The sequence below is a fragment of the Heptranchias perlo genome, chromosome 15 (assembly GCF_035084215.1).
Source record: "Heptranchias perlo isolate sHepPer1 chromosome 15, sHepPer1.hap1, whole genome shotgun sequence".
NCBI classification, from domain to species: domain Eukaryota; kingdom Metazoa; phylum Chordata; class Chondrichthyes; order Hexanchiformes; family Hexanchidae; genus Heptranchias; species Heptranchias perlo.
Window position 1 is genome coordinate 23,855,741 of NC_090339.1, and position 20,322 is coordinate 23,876,062.

Here is a 20,322-nt window from a genome sequence, read left to right on the forward strand (position 1 = left end):
CTTACATAATGCCTCCACAAAGTTCTGTTTTACCACAATGACCAGGAAATACAGTTGAGCTAATATATGCCAAAAGCTGGCAGCATTTATCCCTGGTTAAGAGCTCTAAACACAGCTGTCAATCAAATCAGATCAAAGAGACTACGGGGGAAATGCTTGCATTCCATGTTGATGAGCACTGATGGCCACTGCCTTTGTTACCCATAGATTTTTAGATGATCCCCATCTGCTTCTGAACACAATGGGGGAAAAGTTCCACAGGGATTCTCCTGATCTACTGCTGTAACTCTGGCGGAAGATTTGCGGAAATCTCTGAGAAATGACAGAGATGCTATTTTGGGTTATCTGCTAGTCTCCAGCAGGAGATTGGGAGAACCCCCATGGAAATTTTACCCCAGTGTCACTTATCTGATTACCAGATTAATCAATTGGGCCCGCTTTCCCATGGACAACTTCAATCTAGCTTTTTAAAAACTTTTCCCTATATATAAAGTCATAAAGGAAAAGCCATTTAATACCACAGTTGTACATTTGCAGAAGGACCTGGCTTGGCTTCTATCAGTCTCTTTTTGAGTTCTTCCATTGTGTACCATGATTCCTTATTAAAGCTCCTCACACCTCCTGCTAACTTGTTTGACCATCCTTTATTCAATCATTTTCTCTGGTTGTTTCAGGTTCTGTGCCAATTACAATCATTCTTTGACCAAATGGAATGGATAGGCCCCTATTCTTAGGCCTGCACCAGTGCTAGTCTTGAGCGTGGTGTTGGGAAACGTGCAAAAATGGCACAGGTTTGCTCTTCCTCTTTGTAACATTTCTTACTGTTGGTGTCATGAATGATTGAAAATGTTCTGGGAACACGGGATGATTTCCTCTGTTTGTTATTTATAATCAAATCACAAATGAGAGTATAAAGAACACACTTATAATTTTGCTACAAATGGTGAGCAAAGGAAATCTGCCCCCTCCCACTGTCTCAAATGGCACTAAGAGCTTTCCTGTTCCAATTCACTGCATTTCAATCAGAATTGGCACATGGTGGTGTGCAATCATTAACCCTCTAGATTGTTAGTCCTATTATTCTGGTCTGGCTGTACCCCATGTAAATGATTTTTTCAAAAAACAGTATATGGTATGTGCTGCTTATTGTGCTGTAACCCATCTCATTATAATATCCCACCTAATTACCAATGGAGAGTTCTCAACCCCAGTACTATTGGAAATTATTTTTCCCTCAGAATTTTTAAGCTGGCTTACACATTAATGGAGTTGTGTATACTGTATTTTATGGCATACATTAATACAGTAAGTCTGTAAAGGGAAAGAGAGCTTGCATTTATATAGCTTCTTTCACATCCCTGGGATGTGCCTATGCACTTCACAGCCAATCAACTACTTTTGAAGTGCAGTCACTATTGTTAAGTAGGCAACATTCCACAAAAAGTAAATGAGATAAATGACCAATTTTTGTTGTTTGGCGGTATTGGTTGAGGGGTAAGTATTGGCAAGGACACGGTGGGGTGGGGGGAGGAGGTTGGAGGGGAGGGAGCGAGGGAGAGAATCACTGATTCTCTTCAAATAATGCTATAGGATCTTTTACATGCACCTCAACAGGCAGACAATGCCTTGGTTTAATGTCTCCTCTGATAATGCAGCATTTTCTCAGTACTTTATTGAGTGTTAGCTAGATTATGTGCCCGAGTCCTGGAGTGGTGTTTATGTTCACCACAACAACAACTTGCATTTATATAGCGCCTTTAATGTAGTAAAATGGCCCAAGAAGCTTCGCAGGAGCGTTATCAAACAAAATTTGACAACGAGCCACATGAAATATTAGGACAGGTGACCACAAGCTTGGTCAAAGGGATAAGTTTTAATGAGCATCTTAAAGGAGGAGAGAAGTTTAGGGAGGGAATTCCAGAACTTAGGGCCTAGGCAGCTGAAGGCACGGTCACCAATAGTGGAGCAATTAAAATTGGGAGTGCGCAAGACGCCATAATTGGAGGAGAGCAGAGATCTCAGAGGGTTGTACGCCTGGAGGACATAGACAGCTAGGGAGGGGCGAAGCCATGGAGGGATTTGAACCTTGCAACTTGGGTGAGAATGCTACCTGCTGAGCTGACGTAAGTTGTTGGCACAGTTGCCATCGTTGAAAGCTGTTAGATGCTTGGTGTCTATCAACAACCCATGGGTAGAGGGGGAATAGTTCAGGGGCTGCCCTATCTTGTCTTGGGCTGTGTAGCTATCATTGTTCCTGGAGCAGGGTGAGTTGTACTTCTAGCTTTCCTTTTGTATTAGCTTGCTCCTCCTTTTACATTGGTGTGCTTTGGTGTTTATGAAGTGGTCGCCAAGAAGGAGGTCGAGACTGTTAAGTACATTCCCAGCCTTGGGCTGAGGCCAATAATCACTTGCTCCAGTGAATTTTTATTGGGTGCCTTGTCCACACCTTAGTGAGGGATAGATGGGGAGAGCAGCAATGTGAATTGTACCTATTTGTTAAAATCTGTGAGCGATGTGTTAATTAACTTGTTGTGAGGAGGAGAAATCTTTGTTCTTTTTCTCCCCCAGGATAAAACCAGTAGGCAGGGGAGTGAGTCTGAAGCAATCACAAGGGTAATCATGGCCTTCGTGTCCCTGTCCATTATGATTAGATTTGGGCTTGTTAAAAAGATTAAAAATGATAAACGGAGACAGGAAGATCACTACTACTGCAATATGTAAAAATGAAATACTCATGCTTTTGGTTGTACAAAATACCAGAAACTATTTAATAAGAATCAGAGAAATGAATTCATATATATATGAATTATGGTGTGTGCATATATATATATATATATATATATGGTCACTGCCTCTTCAGTGCTTATTTGTGGGGTGGGGTAAGGTGATAGGGTTGGTGGAAATCTTTTTTGTGCATTCAGTATGTGAATTTCAGTTTGCTGACCTGCATATGATGGTTTGTCACAAGACTTTGCTCCATCCTTCTATTGTAATCTGGTTTGGATCTCACTTCTACACCTCCTTCAGGCATTCTGTGGTTGTCTTACCAACATGGAGGTGACCAGAGAGATGTGTTTGTGGGTTCAGAAATGCAAAAAAGCAATAAATGGTTTCTACGTGATGGCGCTAAAAGTAACCTATTGTAGCAAGAGTGGTTTCTTCGTTTTAACCCCAAAACCACTCGCTCTCGGTGAAATTAGTATTTTGCACGAGTTCTCACAATTGTCTTCATTATTTGCATTAGAAATCACTGATTTGAAGATCTCCTTCTGAAAGGTTACATGAACAAAAAATATAGGAAAAGTCACACAAGCGCAAGGTCGAGGGCCTTCTGGAGGTACACGGGATGGATGTGTCTTGCATCTGGCCTGAGCCATGCATAACCTGAAACTGTGATTCTTGCACCAGAAAACTGAGGATGCTGTGAACTGTAAGCATGCTGAAGCACTGATTTAAAAAGACAAGTTTGTGGATTAAAAAAAAAATCATGATTAGGTTATTTAATAAGTGTCTCTTCCTATTTTCTCCAGTCATTTGAATACAACAGTGCCTTAAGTTGTTTATCTACTGAATGGTATTTTCAGATGTCTTGATACAAATGAAAATATAATTCAAGTACCAGAATTTTGTACATACCCAAAAACCATTCAAACTGGGTAATGACCCTCATGTCAGCTAGTGTTAAATACCGTCACCTCACCCATTTTTGCAAAGTGTTGGATAACATTCTTATAACAGATGCTGTTGCAGATATACAGTACACAAGGCGACGTATAATAATTCACTGCAGTAAATTGTATGCTCTGTCAGCTTAAACCAAACTCTCTCAGACTTAATTTTGCATACAATAGCCACATTTGCTCATATTGTTCAATCTTTCATTTTGCATTCAGACAATTGGGCTGCATTTGAAATAGAGTTTGAAATGCAGGCTAACTGCTGAGAAAGACCTCTCGGCTCATGAGTGACAAAAGGGCATTTCACGCTCATGAAAGAGCCCCTGTATGTAATTCATCTCTGCTAGTGTTATGCCCTCTATATCCCACTACAGTCGCTAACCGTGTTGCTATGGGGATGCTAAAGGAACAGTTTGAATGTGCAAATGTTTTATTGCAGTTCGGGGATTTCAGTGACCAGAGCAGGACTTGCTCACGGAAGATGCCTACTTTTTCACTAATGTTTAACATACTTGTAAATGCTTGTGCTGTACAGTTTTCTCAAAGTCAGCTAAATCAAAGTAGTTCTGATTCTGATCATGTCTATTTACGTGATGTTGATATAAAGATTAAAAACCACTGGATTCCTTCCGCGCTTTGAAACGGTGAATATTCTACTGAAGGAATGTTGGCTGCTGTGATAAGATAATGTACAGAAAACAAAATGAGACAATTTTTTCCATATTCTACATTTTTTGTATAACCTAGCATTAAAAGTTGACTTAAGTTTTTTGATAAATAGCTCTAAGATATTCTAAACCTACATTGTGGATTCCATCGCATGAATTTGCAAAAACCTCTTGTGGAGCTGCACTCCAGTAATGAAACCTTCCTTCCTTTGACTTCATTGCTCACCTTTCTCTTCTAATGATTACGTATGTTTATCAGCTCTTATCACCACATTCTGTGTCTCTGGTTAACCATTACATTCTACCCCCTGCTGGCCCAGCCCTGTAAACTTGTAGGTTTCGCTGACAGCATTTTTAGAGATAAACAATGGGTGTATTTGTCAGCGAGACTAAATTAGTACCGAAATCCCAAATGCAAAGGGGGAAGAAAATACTAAAATGGACACTTTCATTTTTGTGGCTGATTGCTGAGAGAACTGTGTGGTGACTGTCACCATGGTTTCTCACATCCTTCATGTGACATGTTAATTTAAGCAACGTCTGAGGAGCACTATATGGAAATTGCAATGTCTCTTTAAATCTAGTAAAGTTCCCCACATTACTCCGATTCTTACAAATGTCGATTTTCCCGTGGAGGTGAGTGTAAAGGTGGACTATTGGGGGGAACAGAATCGAAACTAGGCTCAGACCTTTGCTGTTTGTTTTCCGTGATAAAATGGATACTTGGCAATAAATGAAGATTTGAACTTTCAAGTGTAATAGCAACCCTGGCAACTTTTGATTTGGCCGGGAGTTTATTTGAACTCAGTGGCAGGCTGTTTGCACATTCAGAGAAGGTGCAGAGAGAGAAAGAGAAACTGATTTTGTTTCTTGGGGTCATTTTACATACATTTTTATGAGACCTTCATGAAACTAATCAGGTCCCCTCTTCACCTTCAACATGAAAAACATACAGTTCTATTCCTAAAAATACCCTTCCACAGGAAGCACTCACGGCCACTAACACTCAAGTATTTTGTATGGATACAGGTATTTTTATATTCTATACCTTTCTTTTTACCACCCCACCATCCACCAAAATGGTATGGCCAAAATCCAGAAACTGAGGCTCATAACTGACCACACTGCCCACCTCCTTGTGCAGTTAATAATCCTAGAACCACTGTGCCTATTGGGACACTGGAGCTGAATTGGAAGAATTCCAGTAACCGGTCTACTCCACCAGGTCTGTGAGTGATCCAGACTCATCTGTCAGTCATTAACAGTGTCCTAGAGTATTGCAGATCAGCTCAGTCCAGGTATCCAATCACTGAGACGGCCAAGGAGGCTGACTTGGTTCTTAATTTCCATCACCAAGCTTATCATCTTGGAGCTGCCTGCGCGCCAAAGAAAATCCTACTTGACACCTCTCTTCCTCCACCCCCCCCCCCCCCCCACCAACTTAAAGTTGGTGTCTCTCCCTGGCGCCACTTCCCCATTGTCGCAGAAATCTACCTCATAGCTTTGTCCTGGATCTCTCTGACGGGCTGGAAGCTTTCCATTGTTAAGAATCAAGGAGAACTATTTGTCGCACATCATATGCCAAAAGCTTGATGTTGCTGTCTTTGAAGAAAAAACAAAGTTCTCTTCACCTTTCTCTGAGCGGTCTTGAAGGACTGTGTCCAGGTTGAAGTTGGCATCTGCCAGGACCTCCAGGGAGCAATTATGAATCAACAGTTGGAAAAGATGCCCCCCAGAATCTTGCAATTCATACCTCAAGATCTCTTATGGCTAAGCAAAGCCACAGTACTGGGTTTTAAGGTGCCCACCAGCGTATCCCACTAGTTAACCACTTGTTCAAGATGGTAGACAGAGTGCATTAGATCTAAAAAGTGAGTCTCATAACATGGGCCTCATCTGTAAACGGATCTTCCTTTACAAATGCAACCACCACATCCTATTCAAAGTCTTCATTAATTGAGGAGTGCCTCATTTCTCTTCGAGAGAAAGGTTCAGTCGGATTTTTTACGTGTGTGTGATAGTCCACGCATGGAATCCTTACAAAGCAGATGCAGTTCAACAAATATTTTCACAGAATGGAAAATAAACAAGGGTAAAAATTCAAACACAAACTTCTCGATAGACCAGACGGTGCTACAGTGAGAGCTTTTACATAAACACAATGGGTCAGTGAAGAGGTTACAGTCGAGATTTCCATTATAGTGACATATCAAGTAGTTTACTTAAGCTAAGTCACTAAATATTTAACTTTGAGATTTGTTAAAGGGGAACGCTAGTAATTTCATCAAATGCATTCATGCAATATTGCCAGTCAATTAAAATTTAGAGAAGTTCTTCAGTAAAGATAAAAATTAATACAACTATATAAAAGCAGATTTATTAAATATCTCCCGATGTTCTTAGTTTGGCAATAATATGAGTAATTAAACTTTTTATGTTTGGGATAGTAGATGATTGAGAATCTTAAGGGATGCATTGTTTGGTTTCTACTCCTGGAGTTTCCCTTTAAGTATTTAAGAGCGGATTTATGGGTGGAAAAGGAGTCGAGAACCAAAAAGGAAAAGAAACAAACAAACAAAGGAAGCCTAGGAAAGGAAGAAGCAGCCTGCAATCAAAACTTGTGTGTTTATCGCATATCACTTGTAATGAGACACAAATCTGGGTTCAACATGTGCACATAGACTTTTCCTGTGGGAAAGTACAAACAAGCAAACAGATAAAAATCCCTCAATCAATGTTTTGCTCTCTGTGAATGCAGGTTTAAAATAATAAAATCTGAAGGGGAGTCATGGATATCGACAGTGAAGTGATGTCCCATGTCATCTGTGTTTAGTGGGTTTTAAATCACTGTGTACTATCTTTAGCACAGTAGTGAACACATTCACATTAACTTCCCTTCGCTAATATTTTAACACTGTTGCTAACTAATGGTTTGGTGACTCTTGAATGGCGCAGATGGGAAGTTAACGCATGTATGTTAACCTTCCGCTAAAAATAGCAATTTACATGGATAATAGAAAATGCTGTGCCATTGGCTCAGTGATGTCAATAATGCAGTATTTGTTTTCCAGCAGTTTCAGATTCAAATAATGAGGTGGGCTGTCTACCCGAGAGTGAATTTCATCAGATTTTGGTAGGTTGTTAGAAGATGGCTCGAAGATAAATTATGATGTTGCACGAGACAACTCTATCTTTTGAATTGCATGTCCTCTCCTATTGGCCAACCAGCACTGATGGCTACTATGGGAGAAGTCCATGGCCCAAAGTGGCTTCTCTTTCCAGTTGGAAGAGGACATGTGACCAGGAGGACAAGATGAGAGAAACGAAGATTTAGAAACTGTTTTTAAAAAAGAACAAAACTCCTCTTTTAATCTGTTTCACTGCGACAAACAGCAAAGCAGAAATCTGCAACAATAATATCTTTCAGTATATAACACAAATGCTAAAATCACCTAATCCTCTTCACACCCACCACCCCTCCCACCCCCAAATAAAAGGCCGCTGAGTTTCACAACTTTGTTTAGGTTAAAGTCTATGCCTACCTTGTACTGTTGCTGTTGTGTCGAGCTGAGTCCCACAGTGTTCAGCTTCCATCTCGGGAATTACTGCATCTAAAAGCAGGAAGATTCAATCAGTTGATGTCTTCTTTCAATGGGCTGACTTTTGTTTTTACATTTTTATCTTTTTGAAAAGTGACTATTACTTCTGTGTCTGCAATACAATAAGTTGACTTAGAAAAGAGTGAGCCCTGGGTTACACGGCAACTTATCATGTGATCACTAATGAGCAAAAGGGTTTAGTTGCAACAGTTCAGTAACTCTATTAACCTCTGATCCCATCAAATCCACAACATGCATAATGTTCCGTGGCTAATTTTTACACACATCAGAATGTGTGTGACTATAATTAAAATGTGTTCATTATGCATAATGAAAAGCTATAACACAATTTAGAAATGAGTCTAAGCCATGTGCAAAAATCATTTAATTCATTTGTTAATATCTTCAAACTGTGTGACCACCCTTGGATGATGGGGACCAGTTTATGTTCCTAGAATGAACCCTGCATTACTAGGCTTCCTATTCCACAGAGGATGAATCACTCGGCAGGCTTATTGCACTGAAGTGACTAAATGTTTTGGCCTTAAAAGGATGTGAGGCAAATTTGGAAATATATTGTTGAACTTCTGCCTTTTATAATCTTGCACGGCACTTAAGTCAGAATATTAATAACATATATTTTTGTTTAAGGATTACGTGTCTTCAATGCCTACAGTTCAGTTTCCTTACACAAAGGCAATTCTTCAGTGTTTCTTAATCTTCCTTTGCATGTTCTGCAGTTACTGGCATTTAGCATAGTAATATTTAATTAAAAGAAAATTCAATGTTTATTTGCACCTGACAAAATAATCAGGGGAACAAATCAGCACATTATACTCCCTCACGTCTGCTATTTGTACAAGTCCACCATCCATAACTGAGTAATCAATCATGATACAAACCCCCCTATGTAAGGCTATGCAAAGAACTCTCCCCATTTCCCCCGTAGCAACAGAAAATCAATGACCTTAAATTTATATTCAGTAACGAACTTCGAAAAGCTCAGCGTCACGGTTCAATTAATATTTAAACCTAATTTGCAAATAAACAACTCCATATGGCCAGCATGTTAACGGTTAAAATTGTGTAATCTGTGCCTTGTTCTATCCTTTATTTGCATTTATGGTAAAAATAAAAATACCTCTACAATGCAAAAGGAAGAAACCTAACTCAGTACTCAAAAAAAAAATTGCATTTGTGGTACCCGGCCATGTCTACAGATGGTATGTAGTATCAGCGCAAAGTACTCATTAAAGTTTTTGGTAGGTGTCCACTGAACTCAAACTCACAATGAAGATAGGATTAGGGTGAAAAAAGAGAAAATGCTGCAAATGCGCATCTGGCATTTTCTGTAAAGAATATGTTTACATTCAAGCTGTCTAATTGTATACATTGTGCATCGGCCAGTTTATTCACATTAACTATTCTTTTTTTTCCTTCTGATGTATCTTTACAGCATCTGTAAAGATGGATTATTGCCGACCCTTCATCAGTTCTGACAAAGGGCCTACACTGGAACGGTTAATCCACCTTTTATTTTCTTCACAATTTCTGATGGGGTCCGTTGTGCATTTCCACCATTTTCATTTTCATTCACGAGACTTGCATTACATATAAAGTGATGAGAGCCATACCATTGAGCACCCTGAGACTTTCTGTGGATGTGGCCTGTTGTAAAGCTTGCTCAACTTGCTCTCGTCGCTTTGACTCAAATTCAAGTGCTTCCTGTAATTTCCTCTTTGCCTTTTTCTCTTTTTTCAGTCGTTTTTGAATTGTTGCTGGAATTGTGAAGTACAAGTTTATAACAATTGGCTTTGTGTACTTTGTTAAAAAATTCACAAGGTGAAAGCTCAACATGGGTGAGATCCTGGCCATGTTATTTTATACTCTGCGTTCTTGAACAATTTATGGAATCTCATATTATAAAAAACTTAACTGAGCACAATCTATTACGTTTTAATTGGACAAAGCGCAACACTTTGAGGAGAAGAGATTGATATTCAGCACAGATTTATATTCCTGATTTATGCCTTCTAATTTCAGGTTGTTTTAGTTTAAACAATGGATAATCCCATAATTTGCATGATTATATAATGTTATTATCACTTTTCAGTATATAAATCTGTAAAGAATATGTTTACATTCATGCTGTCTAGTTGTACAACACTTTATTACATTGTGTGTCAGCCAGTTTATTCACATTAAATATCCTTTTGTTCCTCTTGATGTGTCTTCACCAATTGTGTTTGATATTCAAGAGGTAAAAGGCTGAACTTATGTGACCCAAACAACTGCTGGGAGGTACAACATCAAAGCAAGTGCTGTACCCCACAATTGTGCAGTGTTTCTCTCTCATAAAGCACAGAAAAACCCAACTGTGTTATGAGAAGTTCTAAGATATTAATGGGGAGGAAGCCACTGGAACTAACTAGAGAATTCAGTATCTCACAATTTCAAGTTTCGGGGATTTGCAATAAACAAAAGAAATGGTGAAAATGGAACCAGAATGAGGAGACAAATAGAAAGAACATAATGTGAACAACAGTATCTGTGTGTAGTTAAGAGTTTGGGTCTGCTGCAGGTATCTATTAGTGGTGTCAGTCGCTCCCTTAAGGGGACCTAGGACTGTAGCAATGAAACTCTCCTGTGATCTAGACAGAAACTCTTGTCTCAAGCACATGTAATCCTTTAATCTTTCTGAAGTGGAGCACGTGTTCCAACATCGGGGAATCTTGACATAAAAAATGATAGTCTCTCTCCATATGTCCTAACAACCGGGGCAGAGTTTGCTTCTCCCCTGCAGCCCCTCTGCTGCCTTTTGCTGATTTATGATGTCTGCGTTGATTTTTGAAAAGCTTCTCTTCAAAGAATTTGCTAACACCAAGGTGCTGGATAGCACTAGGATTATTAAACATTGCTAACAAATGGGCTTTCATTTGGAATTCTTCAAAATGGGCCATCCTCCATTTCAGATGCCTGCTGACTGCCACTGGATTACCAAACCAGCATAGGATGGTCTGGAGCAGGTAACCACTTTAGGCAAGCTTCTTCTCAACACATTTGAAGACTGCTCATATGTGGAAAGAGTGGTCACAGGTGTGTGGTGGCTAAGGCTTGGGGTGATCCTCTAAATCGTTCCATGTGGAGAGAAAAGTTCAGTCTGGTCCTAGCTACAACGATGGGAGCTGGAAAAGTTTGATGCAAGAAGTAAATGGACTTAACAGTATGAAAAAGGAGACTGTACCTTTGACACAACAAGATGTAGGATGAGAAACCAACGCAGACACATGAAATAAGATAATCTTCCTCTATTTCAAAAGTTAATCCCATTAATGTGTACCATAATCAGATTAATTTTTTTTTCAAGTAATTCCTGAAAGTTCCACTGGTGCACAGTGTGTATTGGTAATAAAAAAAGCTAAAATCATGGTAATATGCTGCAACATAGATGGAGCCGCAAATGTCCACTTTGTGATTATGGGAGGGCAAGAAATTACTATCCATTACATTTTTAAAATGTAACTCATTTCCAGATGGCAATCCTAGTACTTGGAGAACTGCAGACTTTGTCAAAGGCTACTGTTCTCTGATAATGACCAAAGAGAGAGCATAAAATCACTTGTTCCAAATATTACTACTTTGACTGGCCAACCTGGAACTGTATTTTCTGGCCGAGATCTTGATTTTGATCACACATCCTCTTGATCAGGGTATTACCTGGACTTGTAAAACGCATCACCATATGGTCCTTCTCACAAAATTCATTACAAAAATAGATGATGACAGCAGCAGTATGGTCAAATCAACACTGTTATCAAAACTCATTCATTGCTGGAATGATTTTTTTAAAATGCCTTGTTAAAAGTTTCTCTATTGATCATTCACAATGACCTGACAAAAGCTACATTCACTATCCGCAATGACAACTGATGCAGTATCCCTCCTCCCTGGGAAATTGTGACTTGGAGGCAGGGTTACAGTTCCACAGATAGCAGCATTCTGCTGGAAATTCCTGCAAGTGACCATCCTTCATGTGCAAGATTGGACTGTGAGTGCTGAGTTACTTATTATAGGAGTTAAAGCACAGCCTGTGCTATCTTCCAAACACTCCACTGCAAGTGTTGCACAGCAATTAGCCAAGAGGTCCACTTCTGACACATTCCTCTTTTTTGACCCCTATCCCAAGATACTGAGGCCAACTATAGCATTCCCACTACCATCTTGGCTGAAGTTAGCAGACTTGGTAAAGACCAGGAGCCTAATCTGCGTGCCTCACTAACCTCTGAAAGTGTCTTTGAACAGTAAATGAATTCACTTTGCATGATGACCAAGTACATCCTCATACCACCTAAATACAGAGGAAGTTCTAGTGTTTAAGCCCAAATACTGATTTTAAACTTTGACAGGAACTTGTGGATCATACACTTAAAACAAACTATACCCAATATATATTAGCCAAACATGGTCTACCTATAGGCAAGGCCATGCGTATGTCTACCATAACTGCAGCACCTATCCCCTAGAGCTAATGATTCATATAGATTTAATAAATATCCTTTTCTTAAAATACAATTATAACATTTATATGGAAGAATGCCTCTAATGAGCTGCCTGTATCTAATGGTGATTCAAACACTGTCCTTTATGCACATATTGATGGGCCCTTATGCACAGTAGGGTACATTTCCTCTGATCACTAAAATTAGCAAAAAGAAAGCTGATAAGTATAAAATGCCAGCAAGAGTGACTGGAGAAAAATAGAGTTGAGTATTTCCTCATCCACAATTCTATAATTCCTTGTGAGTTGAAGCAGCTGTGTTGGTCCAACAAATCTTTCTTTAGCAGTAATGGGCTAATTTAAGTAATTCAGCTGCTGCTCATCTTTCCTCTTCACCATTGAAAATAGATGCAAAGCCCGTGGTATCATATCATGGGTTGCTTGCTGTAAAGCCTTTATTTGATCCAGCCATTCAATTGATGATCTGTGTTCAGTTTGGTTCAAGAGTGGAGTGGAACGGGGTTGTTTCCATTTTCTGTCTCAACTTTGTATTTGAACAACCAGTGTTCAGCTAAATGGGCTACTTCCTGGGGGATGGGGTGAGGTGGCAGGTGAAGACGGACCCACACTTCTTACTCTTCTGCCATGAGAGTTCTGGCTCCTGTGTTAGTTTTCTCCAGGGTACTAGGCCCATCATGAAAGATGGGTATTCGCTCTCAACTGATCTTCTAAACAAAATCCAGGGATCACTCCTCGGTTCCTGACTCTGCACGCTGGTAATCCTGTGATTCTGAAACTTGCACTGATTCAGCAACCACCATTTTTTGATTATAGATCCTCGTGTGTACCATGAGAACCCATTGCTATTTATATTTGGAAGAGCTCCAGATATTTTCCCCTTAGCTGTTCAACTCTGGCTACACAGTTCATAAAATGCAGTTGAGATGGAGACCAATATTTTAGTCAAATTAAATTATCAGAAAATTGTGGAAGAAATTTTTAAAACCTAGAAAGGGGTGGGGAACCCAGTGATCCATTGCTGCAAATGATGAAGTCATAACTCCATCTTCATCATTATCTGGCAGCTTAATCAGAAGACTCAAGACTATAGCATGTTTTACTGAATGGAGCCCCATTATTTAGGTTGTTATGAATGCATACAGCTCATAGATTTCTTCAAATAAGGACAATGCTATAACTGTGCACAAATTAGAGTCCAGATATTTAATTTATTTTAACAGCATCATGATGTTTTAGACCCATGTGCATTGTTTTTACATTATATACACTATAGTGTATTTTTGACCAGCAATGCAGTATATGGTACAGCATGATTTTTTTAACTGTCATAAATAGTCAGTAACATTAAAATTCATTGGCTAATATGTTGTAGAATGTATTAAAATTATCTGAAGTAAATTTTGTTTGGAAGAGTGGAAAGTGCACTTTCATGTAAATATAAAATGTTTTTTCAATATAAAAACACTGAAAATCTGCACTGTAAGGAATATGCATAACGCATACTGTAAAAATCCCAATGACTCAATGTTACAAATATTTTTGTAACTATTACAAGATACAATGGTTTTCTCATTGTTAATGGGGGTTGTGAGTGGGAATGATTACCAAACAGGATCAGCATTGGGCAATCCGTTTCCCATTCACTTTTACTGTAATTTAATTACATAACCTACTTAAGTGCGCATGAGTCACCTTCTCCCAAACTATTCAATTATTACAATCTAGAGATAGAGAGAGCCCAGTTATTAATATGGCCATATTATTAGAAATATTAAAGCTAAAAAAACAGGTTATGCAATGCTGTTAAAAATAGTTAAATCTGATTTAGGAACATACAAACATATGAAATATGACTGAAGGGAGAAGACCTACCCCCTCCTTCACTGAGTTTTAGATGGATAGAATAGTTTTATACTATTCTAGAATGTTTCTCCCTCCAAAAATATAGTTTTGTTAAGAATGAATACATTAATCCCACAGTGAGCAGGCTATACTCTCTGACCTAGTTCAGAGTACCTCTGATTGGCATCCACCCTCTCATCTGCAGTTCACACAATCAGTGATCATGTAGGAAATGGGGATCAAAACCTGCAAACATTTCCATTGGCTGTGCTGATCAGTTGCTGCTGAAAATCCAGTTCAGAAGCTGGCCATTCAGGGAAACACAGCTGTAAATCCAGTACTTGGGAGTCGAGCATGCTCAGCTGTTTAAATTGCTGCTTAGTAGCGTTGTTGAACAGATGAGGATTGCTGAGAGCAGCCACTGGCATTTAAACTGTAGGTTACTTTTTAGAGCACGAACCAGCACCCAGAAGGGGACAGGACTCCTAACTGCTCCATTTATACTTGACACTGCCTCTACGTGCGCCACATTAAGTGCAGCGGTTCTTTTTATTTTGAACAGTAGCATGAGTTTAAACAGCTGCTTGGCAAACTGTCAAAATCTCATGTGCAGCTCGACCCCCTCTCCCCCCCCCTTCAGAGCACCTGTAGTATTTTAAAACATGAGCATTCTTATCTCCACCCAGTGATCGATTTGAGCTGTCTCACAAATGGGAGATTTTTGGGTCAAAATCACACTGAACAATATTTGTCGAAACACCATTTCTTTGCTATTTTAGAAGGATATGCTGATCGGATGAGATGAAGTAGGGTGGGAGGAGGCATGTGTGGAGCATAAACACCGGCACAGACCAGTTGGGCCAAATGGCTTGTTTCTGTGCTGTTAATTCTTTGTAACAAAATTGCTAACCCATTTTAAACATATTGGTACCTTTATTAAAATAAAAGTCAAACAAACTTCATATGATTGATGCCTTTGTTACCAATGTGACAATGCAGTGAGATTTTAACTGACTTGTATTTGAAGGCACATCAAGTTGCACCATATGCAGCAATGTTATTTGGGACATGTTTCTTGGCTCTCTAATGGCGGGATGAACATCAGTGTTCTGAGATACAGAAGCAGCTCGACTCCCACCTGCTGGTTGTAAACTATTGCTTATCAGAACGGTATGTGGCAGAGAATAAAACGCCACTGAACCATATAAATAAATTTACCATGGAATGTTTTATTTGGATGCAAATTTGTATGAATGACAGATAATCAATTTGTAAATCAATGTACCGCAGTTTGCTCTCAATCGATAATTTAATGTAAACAAAAACCTAAATTTGATACGAAAGAGATTAGACTGTTAAAGTATACTGCTGCATCTAGGTGAAGTTGGCAGTGGATTGATTTCATTTAGAATGCTCAACGCTATATTGGATTTGACATTCTGGTGGCACAGTGAGTTGGTGAAATAATGTACTGTGCTACAAAGTGTTGCTAGGTGGACTCGCAACGAGGATTTGCCACGTGGCAGGTTCACAATCTCAGTGTGGTGTTTGGGGAGGAAGTCGAAGGAAGAAAGTCAGAGGGTGAGTTTTAACTCTTCCCACCTTGTAACGTTTGGCTCAAGACTGGTAGAGGCTTGGGGTAACAGGTAGACTGTTTACTCTCTCGGTTTGGCCATGGTGTGTGATGTGAGGGGACCTCAAGGGGAAATGACAATTTTCTTTTTTCTTAAAACAGTTGCTAACTGGACAATGTCTCATGCATGTATCAAGATTTTGTATTTAAAATTCAGGGATCCTGTACAATGGGAATGATGGAAAGTGGTTTTTGCACATGGAAAAGCTACTGAATATGAAATTGTCCAGAGTTAACTGTATATATTAATGAAAACTGCTCATGTTTTTGTATAACTTCCATCGACATGAAGTACTTGGACTGGGTCAGAATAAGTAATACTTCAAAAATTAGAATTATCATCCATATCTGTTATTTTCCATAGAACTTTAAAAAAATATTAAAATTTGGTGATCTAAAATTTCTCCCTGGTATCTGAATATTGTAATGGAATTTTCTTCTTGTCAAATATTGAAAAACAATACCTAGTTAGGACTTGATTAGACCTATACCTCTGAAAACTGCTCGCAGCAACAAATGATTTCCCCCCCCCCCCCAAGGATTCTTCACTGTCCCATCACAGTCTGAGGTCCGGCACCTGCTTCGCAAAAGAACTGATCAGAGGTCACTTGTATTAATGAACTTAGTCTGGTGATATTACTGGAAAAAGCTGGCAATATCATACTGTGGAATCCTTTGTCAGGACTTTGTATTGTGATATGCTCGTCCATAAAGGCCTTAACCTCTATCATGCTGGCAGCCTTTCATTTCCATCTTGTGCAGCTGTCATTGCCCCTGTATCTTAAGAGTCAAATGAGCCAATTCAGACCCAAGTACATCACTAAGTTTAGCGTCAACTGTCTGAACACATCATCATTCTTCCTATTATCCGTTTAAATTCCACTTGATTTATATTAGACCTACCTCTATTGTGCTGTTCTGCTGTGAGTTGTCGCTCTAAAGTTTCTCTCATTTCTCTCTCTCTGTACAGCTCCAGCTTGAGTTCTTTCTTCTCCTGCTGTATCTGCTTCTCCTGCACGCGTGCATTGTCTACAGCCACCTTCAGCAGACCCTGTACAATCACAGAACAGTGTTTAAATAAGAGCAACTAAACCTCAGTAATACAGTAAATCAGTAAAGATCCTAAATAAAGTCTGGGAGCAGAGGGATGTTTTTCTACTTTTTTCTATATCTTCACACATTTTTCCCTAATTATGAACATTCCCTTCTTAAGTACAGCACTGTTCATTAACCAAATTGAAACAGCAGAACCTTTTACCATTTCTGGTAACTTTTCTCTCTCAATGTTTTCCTCTGATCAGATCAATTGATACAAATAAATGTGATCTGATTTCCATTCTCAATGTATGCAAGGTAGCATATGCTTTGGATTCCCAGTCTTCTGGGATAATCAGATAATTTTCAAAGATTCTGTATCTTGAGGGCTGATCTTTTAATAACATTTTGTAAGTCTGCATGGCCAAGGATGGATCGCATGATTACAACAAATGGAACTTGTGGAGTTTGTGAGGCACTGGGGAACTTTCATGAGTGAAAATAGCATTCCCACATTGGTCTGGTAGACTTTCCCAAATGGGGAAAGAAAATGCTGTACGGTCGAGAAGTAATGTAAAGCGACAACTCAATGTCAGGTGTGCAAATGTCGCGTGATGCACCCAGGTATCTTCTGTTGGGTATTCATTTAATTATTTGTCAAAGACCCCAAGGTCACAGAATGACAAATCTCTGAATACCTAGGCTGGCCTGATGTGATTTCCACACTTTTTCTTTCCCACGTGGCAGAGAGTATTAACAACAATACCACTTGCATCCTGGACTCCATTATACATACTTTTAAGTTGAATCATTCTGAAACATTTACGTAAGTATTTCAGAACTAGATGTGAGAATTTACATTAAAAACAAGTGTGCATTACACATCTCTTGAGGATCCCTTGCTGTTTAGAAATCTGCACCTTAATTTCCTACCTTTTCAAAAAGTGTGTAAAATTCAACAACTTACAGTGATCCTTGTGTAAAGAAAAATGTTTCACAATGTTTATGGGGTAGAAGAAAAAGATGGACCAAATAAAGGTGAATAAATTGAGTGAATGGGAAGGGGCAGTCTGAACAGTATAGTTTTTAGGTATTTGAAAGCAAGACAAGACATGGCAAAGCAGAAAGACTTAGTGGGTTAGCAGATGCTGTAGGAACAGCTACCATTATGGAGGAGAGGGAGAGGGTAATGAGTAATCCAGTACAGAGGAGTAGGGTGTGTGCACAGCGACACACAACTGGAGGAGATAGCTGAAGTACAGTAGCATGGGCAAAGCCATGGAGGGATTTGAAATGAGGATATGGATTTGTAAATCGATTCGTTGGTTTGGCAAACAGGAGGAAGATGATAGTATGGACCTTGTGTAGGAGGAAATTTGGGCCAAGGCTTTCTGAGGAAGTTGTAGCTTGTGGTGAGGCTGATGGTGACAACATTAGAGAAGCTGAGCTATGAGCTGTTCGGGTGATAAACTTGAGGCATGTGTTGAAATTAAAGAAACAAGCTTTTTAAAAAAAAGTTTTCCAAACTATTACAAATCAAGTGAAACGACATATTGAACATGCTAGCCTTGGAAATGGCTACCTTCACTATACCATATTTTAAATTGGATTCTCCGCCTAAAAAATAGGCTGGGGTTTGCAAACATTATCCAAATGTTTTTTATAATTTAAAATCTACAAAGTTATGTTTCATTAGACTGGGCTCATGTCGATGTTATTTATTATGCAACACATGAGATGCTGAGTGGCTAATGATATAATTAATCATTATTAACTACAATTTTCCATATTTGTTGCATCACTGCTTCCAGTGATTAGGTCTGCATTTTTTTGGTGGGAGGAAAGGATTATGCTCTTGCACTGCTCTGTTACTAAAGCAAGATCCCACAGGATTGCTCGATGGGTATTGCATTGTGGAAAGGTATCGGAGGCCTGTTATTAAACTAAATGTAATCTCTAAAGGACTGTACCTTGTGATAATTCAGGACATGATTATGGTCCAGTCTGCTTAAAAGAATTGCTTTAGGTCAGGTCAGTTTGATGCTCCTAAATGGGTGATCCTATTAAGCAGAACTCAGCTGTTATTTATCTTTTACTAGCACTTTAATTAATGACTGACTAGTCTATTAGTTTTTCTCAAACTTTTATTATGCATAAATTTTGGTCATAGCTGACTTTTTATGAGAATTTGTTGAGCCTGGTTACCACTTGGATAGTTTCACTGATGCACTTAAATTGTGGAAAATAACATTTCATCCTATTGGACTGTTTTTTTTATCCCCTTAACAGACTCCAAAATTATACCTCCCATCATTATGTGTAAGTATCAAATAATTGAGCGTTAAGACTCTTTTGAGGTAACATGTGGATTCAAATTCAACTTTGATGGGGGCATGAAACGGGCAGGGCAGATCAGCGCACATTATATACCTCACCCAATTCTTCTTTTCCATTGCGCCCCTACTGAAGTTGAATTTAATTTCCAAGGTAACTAGCTGAAGGTCCAAACCTTTTGCCAGAGACAAATTGTATGTAATGTGTGTGTTCCTGACTATACCGATCACAGGAATCTAATTCCCTGAGTTCCATAGTGAGCAGATAAACATATACCATGAATAAACGACAACAACTTGATTTCTGTAGCACTCCTCGTATGCAGAAATGTCTCAGTGCTTTACAATGAGGAAAGGGATGCTGCGTACACAAAGCATGAGGAAAAGGGAAAAACTGAAAGACCAGGATGGGGACTAGAAGGTGGGGAGCCAAAGCCAATGAGCTAAGATAAACTGGGAAGGGGTATAAATGTGGTAACCAGAAGATGGATAGTTATACAGTCTAAAGTGGTTTCTGGGTGTAACCACCCAAGTGCACATGTAGGGGAATGAGAGATAAGGAAAGAACTTGCAATTAAACACTAGCAAAGATGGTGGGCGTTCAATTACTTTAAATGCAACTCACTTCTGTGTTTACTGCAGGTGGAGGGAGACAATATCTGTGCACATTTCTTTTAGAAGATTTGCAAAGTGTTTTTTTTAAATAAATGAAGAAGCGAATGGAATTTATATCAATGTGCAGGATCACCATGTACTAATCAGGGGCAAATATGGCTATACTGGAACCATGCATAGAATGGAACACATTTCAATGAAACTATCCAGGACATTTTGCAAAAATATCAACTTCAATTGATTGATCTCTCAGTCAGGAAATGAAGTAATTATTTCATCTTGCATTTTCTGGAATTTAAAAAAAAATTAATTGGTTATATTTGTAGAGTAATTAACGTAATTGTTGCAGGAATGATAACCGACAAACATCAACAGTAAAATTACAATATTTATATTCTTAT

The 20,322-nt window shown here is 39.0% G+C and overlaps 1 protein-coding gene across 5 annotated transcripts in view; it reads right to left on the reverse strand.

Annotated features, from left to right (window-relative positions):
* The window catches only part of dacha (dachshund a), a 312,302-nt gene that overhangs the window by 21,610 nt on the left and 270,370 nt on the right, over positions 1–20,322 (reverse strand). For 4 of the 5 annotated variants that reach the window (XM_067996893.1, XM_067996890.1, XM_067996889.1 and 1 more), the window contains 3 exons: positions 16,842–16,989; positions 9,579–9,722; positions 7,888–7,956 (listed from right to left, as the gene is read on the reverse strand). In XM_067996893.1, the coding sequence (XP_067852994.1) occupies positions 7,888–7,956; positions 9,579–9,722; positions 16,842–16,989 (361 nt within the window). The remainder of the gene's footprint in view (positions 1–7,887; positions 7,957–9,578; positions 9,723–16,841; positions 16,990–20,322) is intronic. The other variant, XM_067996894.1, reaches the window with a different exon arrangement.